The sequence below is a fragment of the Loxodonta africana genome, chromosome 24 (genome assembly GCF_030014295.1).
Source record: "Loxodonta africana isolate mLoxAfr1 chromosome 24, mLoxAfr1.hap2, whole genome shotgun sequence".
NCBI lineage: Eukaryota > Metazoa > Chordata > Mammalia > Proboscidea > Elephantidae > Loxodonta > Loxodonta africana.
This window is the reverse complement of record NC_087365.1, coordinates 50,392,653-50,412,396: the sequence shown is the minus strand read 5'-3', so window position 1 is coordinate 50,412,396 and position 19,744 is coordinate 50,392,653. Positions and strand designations below refer to the sequence as shown.

Here is a 19,744-nt window from a genome sequence, read left to right as displayed (position 1 = left end):
TTGGAGAATTACCGATTCTGGCAACTGGTGCTGGGCAGAGAGAGAGGAAAGATCATGAGAATGCTAATAGTAGTAGTAATAATAATTTTAGTAAAATAATAGCAGTAACAGCAGCAACAGCAAGCATTGAGCACTTACTGTATATGAGTCACTGTGCGAAATACTTTGCACATACATCTCATTCAGTGTCCCCAGCATCCCCCTGGAGTAGGTATAATTGTTACTAGGTAATAGATAAGGAAACCAAGGCCCAAGCTCGTGAGGTCTCATCCCCCAGAAGAGTACAGCACCAAGGAGGGTGACGGTCACCATTTGGTCATTCATTCATTCATTTGTCCAGGAGATAACATGAGTGTCAGTTAAGTGCCAAGCATTCTTCTGGGCCCTGGCGCCTACCCAACACTGAAAAGAAACAGATGAAAATTCCTGCCTTGTAGGAGCTGACATCCTCATTGGGGGGGGGAGGTTGGGGGGTGGGACGGGTTGAGAGAATAAAGAAACACATCGAACATATACGTCAGATGGCGGTAAGTGTTATTAATAAAAGTAAGCAGGGAAGCAGGGAAGGAAGAGGGGAACTGCTGAGGGAGGAGGGAGGTATAATTTGAAATAAAAAAATTCTCCTCTGAGCTCTGCCTTTGGAAAAATAGGGAGCAAAAGTCCAAGGGCTGAGACGGACTGACCAGCCACCTTTCCGGGAATGGAAATCCATAATTCAAGATCATCCTCCAGGGTAAAACTCCCGGCCTTGGACAATTTCACAGGGAGCCTCTTGCCCAAGGCTAATGAGCAGCAGAGCCCCAGCCGACTGATCCCAGCCATTTGGACCCCAGAGTCCACGTTCCACGCCACTGCCCGTGCCTCCTCTTTGCACGTGCACAGCTCCTCAGCCATGTGCCCCATGTGCTTTTTCTCTCCTCCTAGTTCCAGCCATCAAGACGGAGCCCACTGATGAGTATGACCCCACCTTGATCTGCAGCCCCGCCCACGGAGGCCTGGGGAGCCAGCCTTACTACCCGCAGCACCCAATGGTGGCCGAGTCCCCCTCCTGCCTCGTTGCCACCATGGCTCCCTGCCAGCAGTTCCGCTCAGGGCTCTCGTCCCCCGACGCCTGCTACCAGCAGCAGAACCCAGCGGCTGTCCTCTACCAACGGAGCAAGAGCCTGAGCCCCAGCCTGCTGGGCTACCAGCAGCCGGCCCTCATGGCCGCCCCCCTGTCTGTCGCAGACGCCCACCGCTCCGTGCTGGTGCACGCCGGCTCCCAGGGCCAGAGCTCGGCCCTCCTGCACCCCTCCGCGGCCAATCAGCAGGCCTCACCGGTGATCCACTACTCGCCCACCAACCAGCAGCTGCGCTGCGGGAGCCGCCAGGAATTCCAGCACATCTTGTGCTGTGAGAATTTCGCACCCAGCACCGCCAGGCCAGGCCAGCCACCGGTCAGTCAAGGTCAGAGATTAAGCCCGGGTTCCTACCCCACAGTCATTCAGCAGCAGAATGCCACCAGCCAAAGAGCCGCCAAAAATGGACCCCCGGTCAGTGACCAAAAGGAAGTATTACCCGCAGGAGTGACAATTAAGCAGGAGCAGAACCTGGACCAGACCTACTTGGATGACGGTAAGATCCTATTTCTCAGTGCCCGTAAGGATGGTGCCCACAAGTACCTCCCACTCAGAAGGCTAACCTACAGACCTGGGTGTAGTTCTCAGCCTCTTTGGCCCTTAGTTTCTCCTTTAATTTAATTTAAGGGGTGGAATTAGATGACCACTAAAGCCTCACCCACTTCTGTGCAGGAATCATTTCCCAGGAGGAGTTTGAGGTTGGGTGGCAACAGTTTTACGTGCCCCTCACCCACCCCCTCCCCAAAGAAAAAGCAAGTGAGGGCAATTCTGGCCATAGGAGTGTCCCCTGGGCCATAGGAGTGTCCCCTGGGTCACGAACTGGGTCTATGTTAACGGCTTTGCTCTCTTTCCAATGGCCAAATTTAGAACCAGGATAGGAAAACCAAAAGGAAGGAAAGCCAACCCCTTTTATTCATATAGAAAAAAAAAAAAACAAATCCCACTTTCTAGTTCCCTTTTGTGTATTTTGGGGGGTGGGGGAGAAGACGGAAGAGGAAAGCTGATTGAGAAAGTGGCTCTCTCAGAAGGGAGCATGAATGGGGGGGCTTGTGGGCATGCTGTGGGCATGACTCTGCTGTGTGCCAGGGGAGAGGAACAGTGGGCTTCCGTTGCGGCGAGCCCAGCTGAGGGGGTGGCTGGGCCCAGGAAAGGCGCAGAGAAGGCTTTTGTGAGTCTGGAGGTGCCCAAGTTGGTTGGCGGGGGACCCAAGGGTATCTTGATGGAATGGCTGTGTGTGGCATTGGCCGGTGACCTCAGGGAGGAAGTGCCAGCTGTGTTGGAAGGACTCACCTGGGGTCAGCCAGGTGCAGCTGGAGGGTAAAGGGAGCCTAGAGCAGTCTTCCCTGAGGGGCTCCAGGAAAGCATGTGGCTGGTGTCTTTTAACAGGAAAATGAAAACCTCTACCCCTGGCTGCCATCCGCAGTGCCAGCTTTGCGTTTTACAGGCTGTAGCATCTGCTATACCCCAAAACCTCATTTATTTAGGAAAATGAACTCACAGGAACCCAGCCAAGGAATGGGAAGTAAGGCCAAAAGTGTCAAAACAACCAACATAGTTAATAGAAAGAGCAGGTACTAAATAGCCCACACTTTGGTCACAGGGGAACCCCTTGGTTCTCACTTAGAGACTGCTGACTTGTACTTGGCTCGCAGCTGAGATGAGCCGAGTAATTGCTGGTGGAGGGGGGAGGGGGTTCCGTGACTTCTAGTAGTTTCCGTGTCCTCTCTTTTGTAAAGCTACCAAGAAAAACTCCCCGCATCTCACCTGGCATGGCTAGCTGGCCCATTTAGTGTAGTGTCAAACTACCCCATGTAGCCTTAGGGTACTGATGTGTTAATAATTGATCTGTCTAACCCGGAATAACCTAACACAGACTGAGTTAGAGTCACCGTGCTCTGTTTTAAAAGGGAGACCGGTATATAGTGCATCCTTGAACAATTTACATCCAGAATGGTTAAAATTAAGTTTTGGTGCTTATTTTTAAAGGGGGTTGACATGTACACAATTCAGTTAATGCAGAATACCTTGTGCTAACTGGTAAAGGAAATGTGACCATAACCAGACCTCCTGGGTGCTTGGGGAGTCGTATCCCCGAGGTGCCTTATGAATAAGTGAATGCCTGGGCAGGGCAGATGCGTTCCCCAGCTGACTCTCTGCCCAGTGCTGGTGTAGTGTTGAGAACGAGCAAGAAATGCACACACCTTCCCACCCTGTCTTCAGTCCATATTAAAGACCACGGTCAGTCCCTCGGGTAGGGAGCAGAGTTGGCCCAACCCCTGAATTCCTGCAGTCCAGGAGACCAATATTCAGTGGCCCGAGGTTGCCAATTCAGTTGTCCGCCATGGCTCCAGTCCCACAGAGGCACTTGCTGTTTTCACAGAAGCTTACATTATGGAGAAAGCAGCCTGGTGTGGAGACTGTTTTGGGTCTCCTCAGGCGTCTTTCTGATCACAGACAGGTTCAGAGTTTTGGAGAAAGCGACCTCCTGACGGGTGCATAACATGAGTCCATCCACTCTAAGGATGTCTTGGAGAACTGAGTGCGGCGAGCTGCTTGTCCTGAAGAAGGCTTTTCTTGAATATGTTCTACACAACCCCAGTTCCATGGGATTTCAATAGGAATTTTCTGAAGTGAGGGGTCCATGGCTCAACAAGGTGACAAAACTTGAGGTTAAATCAAGTTTTTTAAAAAGTGTATCTACTGCGGGACTTCTTAGAGCCTTTGCTGTGTTAGAGGACATTGTGAATCTAAAACGAGGCTCGAGGCACTTCCCAGAAATACTTGAGCACAGACAGGGGTGTGCACAGCACAGCTGCAGAGGCACTGTGCATGTGGGTAGCCTGCTGTGTTCTGTGAGAATGGAGCCCCTGCAGGCCTGGGTCCCCTCATCCCTCAACATCTGGGCATTATAACAAAAGAAATTCAGAGTTCTGAAGCCCACCACTGCCCTACACCATACTCAGGCTTCCAAATTCTTGGCCTTCATGTTCCTGGGGCCAGAGCTTTGACAGGGCAGTGGAATAATTTCTACTTGTGTGGCCCCAAAATGCAGCCATGCGATTGCTGTTCAGGTGTTCAGTGCTCAACCAGCATTCTCCCCAAGGCTCTGTCCAGCTCGAGCTCCCCCACGGGAAGGACCCAGGTGGCCTGCTGTGCTCATTAGGAAGCTCCAAGCTGCACCCTCAGCTGCAGCCCTAGGAGGATGGGGCACAGCTTTGGTTCCAACTGCTGGGATGTTCAGATCCTCCTAGCGGAGGCCCCTGGCCTGTGCGTGCAAGGAACATGTCTGTCATTGGCTTTGTGGGTATGGAATTCGGACAGCGTGCTCTGCTGTTTTGTGTTTTATTTCTGCCAGGTAACCTGGACATCCCCTGGGTCATTGCTCTGATGTCTGGTCGGGAGACAGCCTCCATTTTGAAGACCTTTTTCTGTCTCTTTTATGTGTTATTCAAAGAGGTTTTTTTCCATAGAATGCATATTGGGCAGCACAGAGCACCGAGCTCCAGCTAACGGGCATGTGTATTTCTGATTTGCTTTGGGATTTTGGCAAAGTAGGCTTTCCTTGAAAACTTCACGTGGACTCAGCTTATGGGTTTTGAGAGTCATGAGAAAGTTTTGCAGCTGGAAAAGGCAGGGCTCACCAATGGACAAGGCCCTCTGCTCTCCCTCCTAGCCCTCCCTCCCTCCACTCCCCTGTCCTCCCTGTTGTTGTTGGGTGCTGTGGAGTTGATTTTTGACTCATAGCGACCCCATGTGACAAACTAGAACTTCCCCATAGGGTTTCCTAGGCTGTAATCTTTACGAGAACAGATCGCCAGGTCTAGTCTCCCACGGAGCCTGGGTGGGTTTGAACTGCCAACCTTTCTGTTAGTGGCCAAGGACTTAATCGTTCCTGCCACCAGGGCTCCTCTCCTCCCTAATACTCCCTCCCTCCTTTCCACCCACCCACCTGCAGGTACTTACTCGACCAGGCACTGTTCTGGGCCTTAGGGACACACGTGAACAAATCAGACAAAGTCCTTGCTTTTATGGAGTATTTTTCGGTTAGGGAGATAGACATTTGCATGTAAGGAAATAAATAAGCCCGAAAAAAGCTGTGAAGGAAGTTGAAGGAGGCCGGGGGCTAGAGTTGTGGCTGTGGGTGGTGTTGGCCCCTTGGACCAAGTGGACAGAAAGGCCTGTCTGAATAGGTGATGTCAGGGCAGGAACCATCTGGGAAAAGAGGGAGGGAAGGGTGTTTCAGGAAGATGGAACAGCAGTGGCAGAGGCTGTGAGGTCAGAGAAGTGGACAAGGGGCTTGGGCTTATCTAAGTGTGTGGCAGCTGTGGGTGGGCTTTCGGCAGGAAGGCAGTGTGATTGGGTTTACCTTTGGAAAAGATTGCTCTGGCTGCCATTTGGAGAATGGACTGTAAGGACATAAAGGTTGGGAGCAGAGGCTAGTCAATTTGGAGTTGTTTTTTTTGGCGAGGGGGTGATTACTTTGCCTTAGACATAGCCAGGTATGAAAAATGTGAATCCTCATGGCAGGAATGCATGGCAAGGCGCTGGAGTTTACAAAAGTGTCCACCTTATGAATTTCATTCATTGGTAAGTAAGGTTATTTAAAACGTAACCGGGAATTTCCAGACTTTGATTTATGTACGCATAGATCTCAACCACTTCCACTGCACAAAATAGAGGACGGCTGCACCTTTACATCGAGGTGTCTTTATGGAGAAGGTGGGAATTAGCTTGTCGCGTGGGATGGAGGCAAGCTGGGCAGTCGCTGGGGGAAGGTGAACTTCAGACGCTGCACTTTGCTGGGTGCTGCTGGTGACATGTTCTCAGAGCCTTGGTGGCTCGGCAGCTGATCTGGAGGTTTTCAGGTCATCAAGCCAGTGTGTTCTTACCACAAACCCACTTTGGGGCAGCGAACTCACACCACACAGCCTAGAGACTCAGCCACAGACCAGAGTACCAGGGGTGGGGGAGTGGCTGGGGCTGACCTGAGACCCTCGACCCTGTTCTCTAAGTGACCTGAGGAAGAAGCACATGGTCTCAGTGATGGCTGGGGCTTTACCACCAGTGGCTGGGGGATGGCAGAAGATGACGGTGATACGGATAAGGATGCTAATGAGTGTGTGTGCGTGTGAGAGTTTACACAGATAGGAGAGAGTGCTAACCAGCCTGTGTCATTTCTAAATGTACTTCTGCTCTATCCTTCTTTCGATGTACTTAAAACACTATTTATTGAAATATATTGATCAAATGTATTTGACTGTTTAAATATTGAAAAATGCTTATTGAAATATAGATACATATAGAAATCAATACTGTATTCTGTGAGTTTTCACCAAGTGGGCCATCCATGTAATGACCCCCCAGATCAAGACAGGATCTCCTCAGCATTCCAGAAGCCTCCATGTGCCCCTTCCATCGTCTCTACAGAGATGGCCACTCTCCTGCCTTCTAACCCCAGAGATTTGTTTTGTCTTTTTTGTACAGACAAGCATACTCTTTTGTGTCTGGCATCTTGCCTTCAACAACATGGTTGTGACCTTCCTCCATGTTGTTGAGTAGAGTTTCATTTTCACCGTTGGAGTTATTCCATTGGGGGAATACCCTACAGTCTCTCCATCTTCTTGCTGATGGACATTTGGGTTTTTCTAGTTTGGGGCTATGATGAGTAGCACTTCTTCTTTATTGTGGTAAAAATAGACATAACAACATTGGCGAATTCAACAATTTTTACATATATTATTCAGTGACATTGATTACATTCCTCATTATCCATTATCACGATCCTTTTCCACATCATCCCATCACCATTAACATAAACTCAGTGCCCACTAAACAGCAACTTGCCCCTTTTCCCCTCTCTCCCTCCCCCGGAAATCCCTGATAAGCTTTGTTTTCTATATTTGCCTGTTTCATATATGTGAGCTCACGCTGTGTTCATCATTTTGCGACCGACTTATTTCACTCATTAGGATGTTTTCAAGGTGCGTCCGTGTTGTAGCATGCATCCGGACTTCATTTCTCTTTATGGCTGAGTAATATTGCATTGGATGGATAGCCCACATTTTGTTTATCTGTTGAGACTAGACCTCTTCTTTTGGCGCCCACACGTGTGTTTCTGCTGAGTGTATGGTCAGGAGCGGGGCCACTGGATCTGCTGGATGTATGTGTTTGTTCTGCATTAGCGTTCACAGCCAAGTTGTTCTCCAAAGTGGTTGTACCCATTTATACGCCCTCAGCAGTGCACAGGGGTCATATGAAGTAGTTGCAAGTATAGTTAATTTTTCTATCATCCGAACCTGGAATGTGACCTCCCTTTTGATGAATGTGTCCAGTTACAGGGGATCTGGGCAGCAGACCCAAGGGGAGCAGGCTGTTCAATGTCACCCGATTTGGCTTCAGTCCCTTCTCGGACTCTTCCTTGGGCCAATTTCTTAGCCTTTCTGATTCTCCTTTTTTCTCATCCATGTGAATTCTACTCACACATGGATACTCAGAAACCGCCACGGAGGCATTAAGGTTGAGCTTGAGTTTCCAGCAAAGGACATATGGCTTATAATACAGTAAATGTTCAACAGACAATGTATGCTTCATTAACAACAAGCATGATGACAGTAACTCCACTTGCCGTCACATTTCTGGTCCTGCCACCTCTAGATTTAACTTTATTTTGGCCACTAAATACTTTGGCCGTTTTTGTTTATTGAGAAGACTCTGTGAAAAAACAAATAGGAAGAAGCCCCAGAGAAAGATCTGATCTTCCGCTCACAGGAACTAGTTTTCAAGCAGCAGCGAGGAAGCAGCATAGATGTTCTATTCAGGTTTCACTTCCCTGCTGATGACTCTCTTCCTCTCTTGTGAAAGAACCCCCAGGGTTATAACTAGCAGGGAAGCTCTGGCCCTATGGGTAGGTGGCAGTGAGCTAGCTTCTCTCTACTCTTGGAAGAGCCATCCTGGGGCTTTCAGAAGAGCTGACCACACCAGCTCCATGTCCAAGGCACAACCCTGCTGCAAGAAATGAGTGCAATGCGGTGGCCGGCCTGTGTGCGCTTTATTTTATCTTTGTGCTCTGTTTTAATCTTCTTCTTGTCTTGTTCCCAATTCTCAGTTTTTACTCACGTTCTCTCTTTAAGACATAAGACACTAGTTTTCAGTGCTGGTCCACCACTTACTGTGTGATCTTGGGCAAGTTACCTAGCCACTCTGTTCCTCAGTTTCCCCTCTATGAAAGGGAGATGATCACAATCACCACTTCATAGGGTTGTGGTGAGAATGAAGGGAGTTAATACATGTAACACACTTAGAATAGTGCTTGGCACAAGCTAGTTGTCCGTGAGCGTTAGCTATTGTTTCTGCAGTAAAGCCTGCAAAAGCCGGAACCTGTGTAAGGCGGAAACCTGTCAGAGAAGGAAAACTCAAATTTTTTCACTCAGAGAGAGCTATAGGAAGATCTGATTGCACCCTGTCAAAGGCAGAAAACTTGTGAGACCTGGAAAAACAAGGCAGTTCCATCGAGTTCCAGCTCTCACAGGTTTCACTGTATATGCTTATGAATATAATTGACTTCTTGCAGGACTTCTAGCACAGGTTCAAGTTTCCCTGCCCAATATCCTTGGATGGACCTCGCGGTGTTCACTTGAGGGGGATGATGCCACTGGCTGAGGGACTGCTGGGAAGTCCAGTTAGTGTGTGTTGTCTGCTATAGGCTCCCCTGGCAGAGTGGGGACCAGTGGCCCAGGTTTTACTAGTTATAACCATTGACGGGGGGCCAGGGGAGTCCTTTAAGAAGGCTCTTTGCCCTGAAGCTCGATGTGCCAGTGCGTGAGAAACGAGCCAGGGAAGAACCAACAGAGAGAGGCGCTCTCCAAAGTGCAGGAAGCGGGGGAAGGGACCATAGAGTCAAGCTGGCTTTTGTGACTGGCACTGCTTTGTCCAGCAGGTCAGTAGGCTCTAACTGGGGCCACTCAGTGCCCACGGCAAGCCTGCGACAAAGCTGCCCCTGTGTGCGAGGCGTGCGAAGCACACTGAGAGCCTGGCTGTCACAGGGCATGGCCCACGTGCCTGGCCGCCATATTGGCCCCAGGAGGTCTAGGCTCCTGACGATGGGGATGGTGGCTCTGGCAGAGCGGAAAATGCAGTATTCTCTGTTCGGGTCAGAACCAAGCAAGAGGCCCAGATGGCACGTGCCTCTGCAGAGCCCAAGTTGGTATTGGAGTGTGGGGCTATGCCTGGTGTGCCAGGAACCGCCAATACCAAGTTAAGCTTCCATGGCTACCCGGCCACCTTGAGTGAGCACCATCAGAATGCCAGGCCCCTGCCCAGGGCTTTCGCCAACATTCTTTTTTTAGTTGATTTTTAAATATTTTATATCTTATATAGGTAATATGTTTAACCCAAAAGAAAAGAAAAAGAAAAAAAACCTAACCCATTGTCGTCAAGTCAGTTCCAACTCATGGCGACTCCACATATGTCAGAGTAGAGCTGTGCTCCACAGGGTTTTCTTGGCTGCAGTCTTTATGGAATCAGACGGCCAGGACTTTCTTCAGCAATATTTTTACACGTCAGAAAAAACAGAACAGTACAAAACAATATAGAGCAAAATGTCTTTTCTTGTTCCTGTTTTTGCCCTGCTCCTTATAACAACTGTTTCTGTTTTTCTCTAGGCTTCCAGAGCACTATTTCTCAACCTTTTTTTTTTTTCCGTTATTATCACCTCCCCCAGGAGCCTCTTTAGACACGTTTTTCCTAACCACATCCCTCACGTAATGTTAACAGCACAGATACGCTGTATATCTCTTTATGGAATGTAGCCCTTTGTAGGGCCACAAACCATTGTCATATTTAAGGTCTTTTTTACTCCTCTGAGACCTACATTTCACCCTCTTGAGGGCAACATCGTCCTCGTTGAGAAGGCATGTTCTAGAGTTTCTTTATGCAGTCGTGAGCAGATACAAATATATTTTCTCCTTTCCGCCCTTTCTTCTACGAAAGGTAGCAGAATAGATACACAGGTCCACATCTGGTTTTTTTCACTTCCTAGGACCTTCACTTCACAGGAGATCATCCCCATCAGTACATAGAAAGTGTCCTCGTTCCATGTTTATAGTATTTTGTAACATGGATAGACCACATTTATTTTAGCCAGTCCCTTGTGGGTGGGACTTGGGTGATTCCCAGCCTCTTGGTATTACACCCAGTGCTGCCCTGATTGCCTCGTGCACTTGTCCCTGGGGAAATGGGCAGGTGTGTCCAGGGGCCACCTCTCAGGAGTGGGATTGCAAGTCTGAGGGCCCACCCTTGGTTCTGGGTCTATGGTCGAGCTCTGTGCAGAATTTCTGTGGTTGGCTGGCCTGCCTTTCAGCCTGGCCTTACCGTGTCACTCCTTTGTGACCTTGAGCAAGTGATTTATATAATGGTACCCAATTCTTAAGATGATTTTAAGAATTGAAATGGGATCACCCTTGTAAAGCACATTGACCAGTAGCTGGTAAGCACACAATAATTGTTAATATTCTTCTCCATCAGCAATGTCATCATCATCATCTTCAGAAATTCAGGATCCTGTAAGTGACAGCAGCAGAGCTGGGCTTTGAAGAAGAGCCGTGTGGCTGACTCTTAGCCTCTATTCTTGTTCCCCTGCTAGGCTGACTCTTGTTAATTGGACAAAGGCTATTTATAGAGTATCATTAGAAAATTCACGAACCCACAAAATCTGAAAGAGCTACTGTGTGAAGGTCACTGAATTGAGCCAATAGCTGGTCCATGCCCCTCCCAGAGGAGAATAAACACCCTGCAGGTATCCCAAGCTAGGAGCAGTCTTTATTTGGCCCCTCTTTTTTATGTGTGTGTGCTTTAAGTGAAAGTTTACAAATCAAGTCAGTCTCTCATACAAAAATTTATATACCTTGCTTTATAATCCTAGTTGCTCTCCCCCTAATGAGACAGCACACTCTTTCTCTCCACTCTGTTTTCTGGCCAGTTTCTGATCCCCTCTGCCTTCTCATCTCCCATCCAGACAGGAGCTGCCCACATAGTCTCATGTGTCTGCTTGATCCAAGAAGCTCATTCCTCACCAGTATCATTTTCTATTATGTGGTCCCTCTTGATGTTTCCCCCCTTTCTAAAAGCCTCAGTTTCTAGCTGTGGCACTTGGTTGTCCTTTAACCCCGGATGATATACTTTGCATTGCTGGCTTATTTAAGGGAGCCACCCTCCAGCTGATTCTAGACCCAGAAACGCTCAGCCATCTTTTTGAATCTCTGCTCAGCAGATGTTTCCAAAGGAATGAGCTCTTGCCTTTGGAGGTCAGAAGCTACCAAACCACAAGAAAGTCCAGTCTCAGACTTGCTGGCCACTCCACCCTCATTCCAGAGCAGCATTGGACCCACAAAGAGTAGACAGCACCCAATAAAGGGGACCAAAAAAGACATCATCCTATGGCATCAGATAGCCACACAGCCACCCACCAGAACCAGTTATTCTGAGTCATTTGTGTTCCATTTCATTTCCATCTTCAAAGAGGTTATTCTCTTGTGGCAGCAAGTGAAGCTCAAGCATGGCAACAATTGTGAGGATGGTGCAGGACCAGGCAGTGTTTTGTTCTGTCGTGCGTGCGGTTGTTATGAGTCAGAACCGACTCGACGGCACCTAACAACAACAACAACAACGAAAGAGTAAGGTATTCATTTAAACAGGATTTATGGGTAGATCAGTATCCAATTTTTTTTGAAAGGTCCTTCTATACTTTCATTGGTGATTCAGCGATAGAATTCTCTCCTTCCACGTGGGAGACGCGAGTTTGATTCCAAGTCGAGACACCTCATGCCCAGCCGCCACCCATCTGTCAGTGGAGGCTTGCGTCTGGCTATGATGCTGAACAAGTTTCAGCAGTGCTTCCAGACTAAGACAAACTAGAAAGAAAGGCCTGGTGATCTCCTTCTGAAAATCAGTCAGTGAAAACCCTGTAGATCACAATGATCTGATCCATAACAGATCATGGGAATGGCGTAGGACTGGATGGCTTTTCTTCCGTTGTGCGTGGGGTCACCATGAGCCTGGAGCCAACTTGATGGTAGCTAACAGAAATAACAACCACTTACTTTTGTTCTTACTAGGATGCCACACAGAAGTGCTAAGACTCACTTTCCTGCCTTAGTGAGTGTGGTAGGCTGCACCTGCTGGAGACTGCTCATTTCAGGATGATGCAGCGACTCAGAGTGATTACTTTGAACGCTACTAAGTTCACCCGGCCCAGGCCATAACTTAGGATAAACCAAAAATTTTGCATTAAAAAAAAAAAAATTGCATACTTTCCCAAGGTCTGTTCTAGCTGCAGTTTGTTTCTCTCTAGAAAAGTAGAACTTGAAAAGCCATTTAGTGGTTTGAGGTTTTGAATTAAGTGGGTGGCAGTTGATTAAATCATATTTTACATACTAGGTTCTTCTCTGTATTCCCTACCTTCTCCCCCATCTTGGAACCCCTTTTGGAAAATGACGACACTTGGTTTTCTCAGAAAAACGCCTTTTTAATGAAATAACCCTGGTCTTATCCCTTCCTGCAGAACTGAGATTGGGTGTATTTTATTGCCTTTTGAATATAGTTCTGGTTGCTCATTTTGCCCTTGACCTATTCAACTTTATTTTAGCACCAGTTTTCTTTTGCTTTTCACCCTTTTGGAAGAAAAGAGGGGCTTTGTTCTTGGGGATCAACGAAACCATCCGTCTGGTTCTTCTTCACCACATTTTTGATAACCTCTTAAATTTTTCATTGATCCAGGAATCTGGTCAAGTTGAGACTGTGTATAGGAAGGAAGGGCTGGTCCTGTTTTGCCAGTTCAGGCTGTGGGGCGTCTTTTTCTAGGCAAAGTCAAAGGCAGGCTGAGGGTTAAGTGTGAAGGAGTCTGTTCTGGTCCTCAGCAGTGAAGCTTGCCACTTTCAGGCTTGGGGTGACATCTACCTCCACCCTCCACCCTTTAACTGCCATGAAATCAGATCTCTGGCCAGGCAGCCCAAGAGGAGGGCTCCCTAGTCATTTCACAGTGAGCGTTGAGCGCCCCAACTTGATTTTGTGACGGGATTGTCTGTTGCAAGCAATTTGGACTTAAGTCCTCAGCATTCTGCAAACCAGCAAATGGGTTTCATCTGAAGCCTGTTAGTTCCACTGTCCCAGGAAAGCTGAGTGGACACTCCTTGTTGTTAATTTACAAAACTTGGGACAGAGCAGAGGTTCGGTTGCATAAGCTGACTACGTGGAGGATGCCTTTGAAATGTTCTGCAGCCGGTTCTTATAGATTTCTGGAAGTTGCTGGTGGCTTTTGAATTCTCAGCTTTATTGGATGCCTAAAAAAGAATTGACCCACGGTTGATTAATGCACCCTGTCTACTTCTTACAGATGGATTGAGTTGTGGTCTGCTCAAGACTTGGAACAGGGGTGGCCAACTGGCGTTCACAGGCCGCATTTAGCTGGCAGATATTTTGTTTGGCCCACACATTATTTAAAAAAATAGTTAGATTAGATGCCAACATTTAAAAGCCAGGGGACTGCACGTAAAATACAGATTTCCAGTTTTTCTTGGAAAATCAGAATCTGGCCACCCTGGTCCCCACTTTCTGGTGGCGGCTACCAGGAGTTGAGGTCAAGGCTGACCCTGAGTGGAGACCTCCTTTAGACAAAGCACATGCTTGCCGGTTCTCCACAGTCCCCACCACCCCCTTTTGTCTCAATGATAGGTAGATAGACAGTGTCCATTGTTACTTAGCATCATCTTTGCACTGTTGTTCCTCTTACCCTTGGTCCACCTCACTCAGTCAAGCTTCCTGTCTGAACCCATTAGGCATTTGAATTCGTGACCTCCGGTCTGGAAATGCCACTATCTTCTGTGGCTGCTTAACCCAGCACCTGGCACACAGTGGGGGCTTTAGAAATGTTAGCTCCCTCGATCTTTCTTCCTTCCCACTGCTAGTGGCTGGGGGTAAGATTTTAAAAACTTTTTATTATGAAATGTTTTAAATATATATAAATATCAAATAGCACAGTGTACTCCCGTGAACCTACCACCCAGCTTCAACAGCTACCCATCTGGTTTCTTCAACACCTCCATCCCGCAGTAATATTTTGCTGCAAATCTTAGATGTCATATTATTTCATGAATAAGTATTCAGTAGGTCTCTCTCAAAGACGGGGCTCTGGAAGTACCCACAATACCGTTAGCACACACGAAAATTAGCAACGATTCCTTAATAATCGTGAAATACCCGGTGTTTAAACTTCCAGTTGTCTCATAAATATAATACTTTTTTTTTTCTGCTTTGTTTTGTTTTTATTATTTCATAGTCCGTTGGACTCACGATTCAAACCAGGCCCACACATTGCAAATGGCTGCCATGACTCTTAAGTCAATTTTAATCTAGAGGTTAACCTCTCTAGATTAAATAGCAAAACCCCCCCTTTTTTGTTTTATCTTTATTATTATTTTGCAGTTTATTTGTTGAAGAAACGAGGTCGTTTGTCCTGTAAAATTTCCTGCAGTCTGGATTTTGTATTTATATCTCCATGGTAAGGTTTAACATGTTCCTCTATCTCCTGTATTTTCCTGTACATTGGTGGTCGGTTTGCAACCTTCACTGAATTCAGGTTGAATTTCTTTTTCTTTTATTTTTTTTTGCAAAAGTGCTTCATAGTTGGTGGTTTATCCTTCTGTCAGGAGGCACACGATGCCATGTTGCCTCTCTTTTGATGATATTAGTAGCTATTGATAGGCAATGCCTAATTCCATTAATTCATCGGAGGCTGCAAAGTCGCGATGTTCTATTCTGATCCTATCATCCCTTCCTCTTCTCTTAGCTGGAAAACCTCTATAAAGGGAAACTTCCCCTGTTGACAATAGTATAATTCATATAGGAAAAGCAGGATGAATGCTTGATTCTTCCTCTGTAGTTACTAGCTTTTAAAATAATGAGTTGGTTCATTCGCATCCCCCAATGGTGATCAATTAGGGTTTGTTTCTTTTTTAATACCATTATGAACTCGTGGATTTAAGTACATTTGATATGTTTGGAATAAAATTTTAATGGGCTTTTTAGTAGTTTCTTTTGTCCTTCTCAGCTGATGGATATAAATAATGTGACTTCCTCTCATTTCTCTCTCTGGCTTAGAAATGTGCTTGGATATTCTGAGGCTTCCGGGAGGAAGGAATCCTATGTGTCGACTAAAGGTCGTCACAGAAGCTCTTGGCTGCCTGTTGGCTGAGATGCTCCTAATAGCATTATGGAGTCTTTACATGTGATGTCAGAATAGTTAGCAATTGCAACACAGGTTATGAGTTGCTTAGGAAGTAGAGGGGCAGCTGTAATGGAAACCCAAAGCAACAGTGGCTTAAACAACATAGGTGATTTCTTTCTCCTAATGGCACAGGCATAAGCAGTCCAGGGCTGGTATGCTGGCCCCACGGTGCTGGAACCCAGGCTCTTTCTGTCTTATCACTCCATCATTCTCAGGGTAGAGCCATCATCTGCATTGTCCAAGATGGCTTCTGGATGGGCATGCCCCTTCCCTTTAAGGACATAGGCAGGAAACCCCCTGCATTCCTCTAGCTGGTATTTCATTGGCCAGAGCTTTGCTTTGTGGCCTCACTGAGCTGCGAGGGAGGCTGGGAAATGTCGTTTTATATTTACGTTATCCAGTCATATGCCCCGCTAAAATCCATCACTCCAGACGACAGGGAGATTGGATTTTAGGTCTCTTCCCCAGGGAACAGGATCACAATGGGAAAATTAGCTCCACAGAGGATATCTTATGTTCTTTAATATTATTAGCAGTTTCTTCATCTATTCCACAAATATCTATTGAATGCCTCGTACCTGCCAAGTGAAAATTTTAGGTCCTGAGGACACATGGTACATGAAGCTGATAGAATCCCAGCTTACATCCTGGTTGGGGAAACAAACAGCTAGATAAATATTATGATGTCAAGTGCTATGAAGAAAATCTAAAACAGATTGAGGAAAAAAGAAGACCTAAATGTTGAGTTATTGTGAAAGACAAGAGTCAGAGATTCTTCTTCTTAGAGTCAGGCCAAGAACCCCAAATCATTCTTACCATCTTAGCCAGGGTTTCTCAGTCTTGCACTATTGATATTTTGGACCGGATCATTCCTTGTTGTGAGGGGCTGTTCTGGGTATTGTAGGGTATTTAGCAGCATCTCTGGCCTCTATAATTATTATTTTGCAATTTATGTTTAAAAGAAACAAGGTTGTTTATCCTGTAAAATTTCCCCCAGTTTGCCAGTTATATCCCCATGGTGAGATTTAACATGTTCCTCTGTCCCCTGTACTTCCTGTAAATTGGCATTTGGTTCTAGAGGCTTCATTGGATTCAGGTTCAAATTTATGAACCATTAGATGCCAGTAGCACCACCGCCACCCACAGCTGCGACAGCCAAAAATGTCTCAGATGTTGCCAAGTATCTCCTGGTGGGCAACATTGCCCCTGGCTGAGAACCACTGGTATAAAGGATTTAGTACCCACTTTTTTTTCTGATGGAAAGGAAACCCTGGTGGTGTAGTGGTTAAGAGCTATGGCTGCTAACCAAAAGGTCGGCGGTTCATATCCTCCAGGCGCTCCATGGAAACCCTAAGGGGCAGTTCTACTCTGTCCTATAGGGTTGCTATGAGTCGGAATCAACTCGATGGCAGTGGGTTTGTTTTTTTTGTTTTTCTGATGGAAGTAACAGCTTTACCTTGTTGAGTAGTGACCAAACCATGTATGTGTAGGGGTGGGGTGGAGTAACAACTCTGGAAAGACGCCTGTATATGTAGACTGGAGAATGCTTAGAACTCAGCGAGTGTGTAAAGCCCCCCAGGAACTCATGTCTCCCTCAGCACAGTGTTCTGCCCAGCAGAGTAGTTTTGGCCTCAAAGATGTCAGTGAGGAATTATCAAAGGAAGGCTTGTGCTGGAGCCCCAGCTTTGCCTCTTCCTGGCTCATGGCTTTGAGTGAGGCATGTGTGAAAGGCAATTTGTAGACTGGCAGGCGCCCCCCAGTGGTGGGGAGGGTTGGTGCTGTGGTGTGGGCACAGCCTCAGGTTGGCAGGCAGGCTGCCTCAGAGAACTTCCCAGGAGGATCTGGGTTAAGCATTTGCCTTCTTGTTTTGGCACCTCACCCTTGCTTCTTTATAACTGGTACCCATTCATTCATTCCTCGAAGAGATATTCACTGAGCACCTACTATGTACTGGGCCTGGTGCCAGGAGCTGGGGCACAATGGACAAGGCCTCTCTGACAAAGCTTACTCTCTTGGTGGGCAGAGGGGAAGCTGTCAATCAAATGTCAACCAGTCTATCATGAAATGTGCACTGAAGAAAATAAATGGAGTCCTTGGGTGATAAGAGTGGTTAACACACTCAGCTGCTAACTGAAGGGTTGGCAGTTTGAGTCCACTCAGAGGCAGCTCAGAAAAAAGGCCTGGCGATTTACTTCTGAAAAGTCAGCCATTGAAAACTCTATGGAGCACAGTTCTACCCTGCACACATGGAGTTGTCATGAGTTGGAGTCAATTGGTTAAGTGCTCTGAAGAAAAACTAGGTGATGACATGTGATAAACCAGAAGGGACCAGCAGGGAACAGGAAGTGCAGAGGGCCGGGGCTTGGCAGAAATGTTGATTTGGGAAGGGCAGAAAGAGGCCTGGAGTAGCTGAGGGCCACGACCAGGGGACTAGAGAAGGGGAGGTTTGGAGGGCAGGCTAGAGCCTCACAGGCCACCGTGAGTGGGTTGGGTTTTGTTCTGGAAGGGGAGGAAATCTGTTAGCAGGTGGAAGGTTGTAGTTTGGGGTGTGTTTGCCAGGCTGGCAAGTGCAGGAAATAATTATGAAAATAACAACACTCCTTCCCACTTAATGAGTACCTTAGGGGGGTAGGGGCACATTATCATCTCTGCATCCCACATGGGAAGCTGGGCTGAGACTGGAGACAGGAATTTGTCTAAGGTCATGGAGGAAGAGGCAGAGTGTATGAGCAATTAGAGGCACGGGTGTGTGTGTGTGTGGGTGTGTGTGTGTGTGTGTGTATGTATGAATGACGACCTCAAGTCCCTTTGTAAAGAGGATGGAGCTTTTTCGTTGGTCTGGGCCCCTCCGTCTTCATTGCCCCATCTGATGAAGACTCCAGAAAACAGGCACCCCTGTGTGGATACCCTGCAGGAATCTCAGACTCACCCTGTGCTAACATGACCTCATGCCCTGCCCCTGCCTCCCTGCTCTGTTCCCGTCTACATGTTTGCCCGGGGGATTTAGAACTGTATCCTTAGGTAACGTACTTAATGTCTGCGACCTCAATTTCCTCATCTGTTAAATGGGGATAACAGTGGTGCCTCAGATTTAAATGAGAAGGTATATGGAATGTGTGTGTTTGTGTCACATGGTTGGCTACATAGAAAGCACTTCATAAATAGTAACCATCAGCTTCATCACCTTCCTTGTCATCACCTTCTTCTGTCCAACCCCCCCACCAAAAAAAAACAAACGCGTTGCCATCATGTCAATTCCGACTCATAGTGACCCTATAGGACAAGGTAGAACTGCCTCATAGGGTTTCCAAGGCTATAATCTTTACGAGAGCAGACTGCCACATCTTTCTCCTGCAGAGCACCTGGTAGATTTGAACTGTCAACCTTCTGGTTAGCAGCCAAGTGCTTGAACCGCTGCGGCCCATAGAACTGTCTTATTCTCTACATTTCGTATATGCTAACCTTCTTTAAAGTCTTCCCACCAGCTCCTGGTTCCCACATGGCTGGGAAAGTGCCCACTGCTCTAGATTTGAGTGAGGTCTTTTATTACAGAGTCCTGTGCAAACCCATTCTCCAGGATTCCCTATTACAGCCACCTGGACAGATAAGAGTTCAGAAACCATGGGGAGCAGCCCCTTTAGACCAGGGGAGGACAGGTGAGGCCAGGAGCTGGTCCCAGGAAGTCCCAGCTGGGGCCCTGCTGACCGGGCTTAGCAGGTGGCTCCTCTGACCCCAGGGTACGGTCCCAGCAGGTCCTGCCTGGTCCCTCTCTGCTCTGGACCGTTTTTTCTAAATCCCAATTTTTTATACTTAGCCTCTAGGGTCATTTCCAGGACCTGAAATCTGTCCCTTCCTGTTATATTTTCTTTTAAGTTATAGGTTGTTGTGTGCTATCAAGTCGATCTCCAACTCATAGTGACCCTATGGGACAAAGAGCTGCCCCATACAGTTTCCTAGGCTGTAATCTTTGTGGAGGCAGATCGCCAGGTCTTTTCTCCCATGGATTGGCTGGTGGGTTCCAACTGCTGACCTTTATGTTAACAGCCAAGCACTTAACCATCGCTTCACCAGGGCTCCTTCAAGTAATAGATGGACATTGAAAAAAAAAAAAGAAAAGTCATGATTTTCTAAACTCCCAGTCTGATCTCCTAGTTCCTGGACTTTCTGCTATCTGGATTTCCTTTTCTGTATACTTGGTATAGGGCTGTTCTGGGCTGGGGCCAATTGTTCCTTCTGTGATTGGCAAGAAAGAAAGAAGGAAAGAAAGGGAGATAGGTAACGTGTAGTGTTGGTGAAGGGTGCAAACAGGCACTCTGCTGCATTACTGGGGGGACTCTATATTGATAGA

At 47.2% G+C, this 19,744-nt stretch overlaps 1 protein-coding gene across 5 annotated transcripts in view; it reads left to right on the top strand.

The window, feature by feature from the left end:
• NFATC2 (nuclear factor of activated T cells 2) overlaps positions 1-19,744 on the top strand; it is a 187,350-nt gene that overhangs the window by 112,549 nt on the left and 55,057 nt on the right. For all 5 annotated transcript variants that reach the window (XM_064276220.1, XM_010599436.3, XM_010599437.3 and 2 more), the window contains exon 9: positions 925-1,614. In XM_064276220.1, coding sequence (XP_064132290.1) covers positions 925-1,614 — 690 coding nt within the window. The remainder of the gene's footprint in view (positions 1-924; positions 1,615-19,744) is intronic.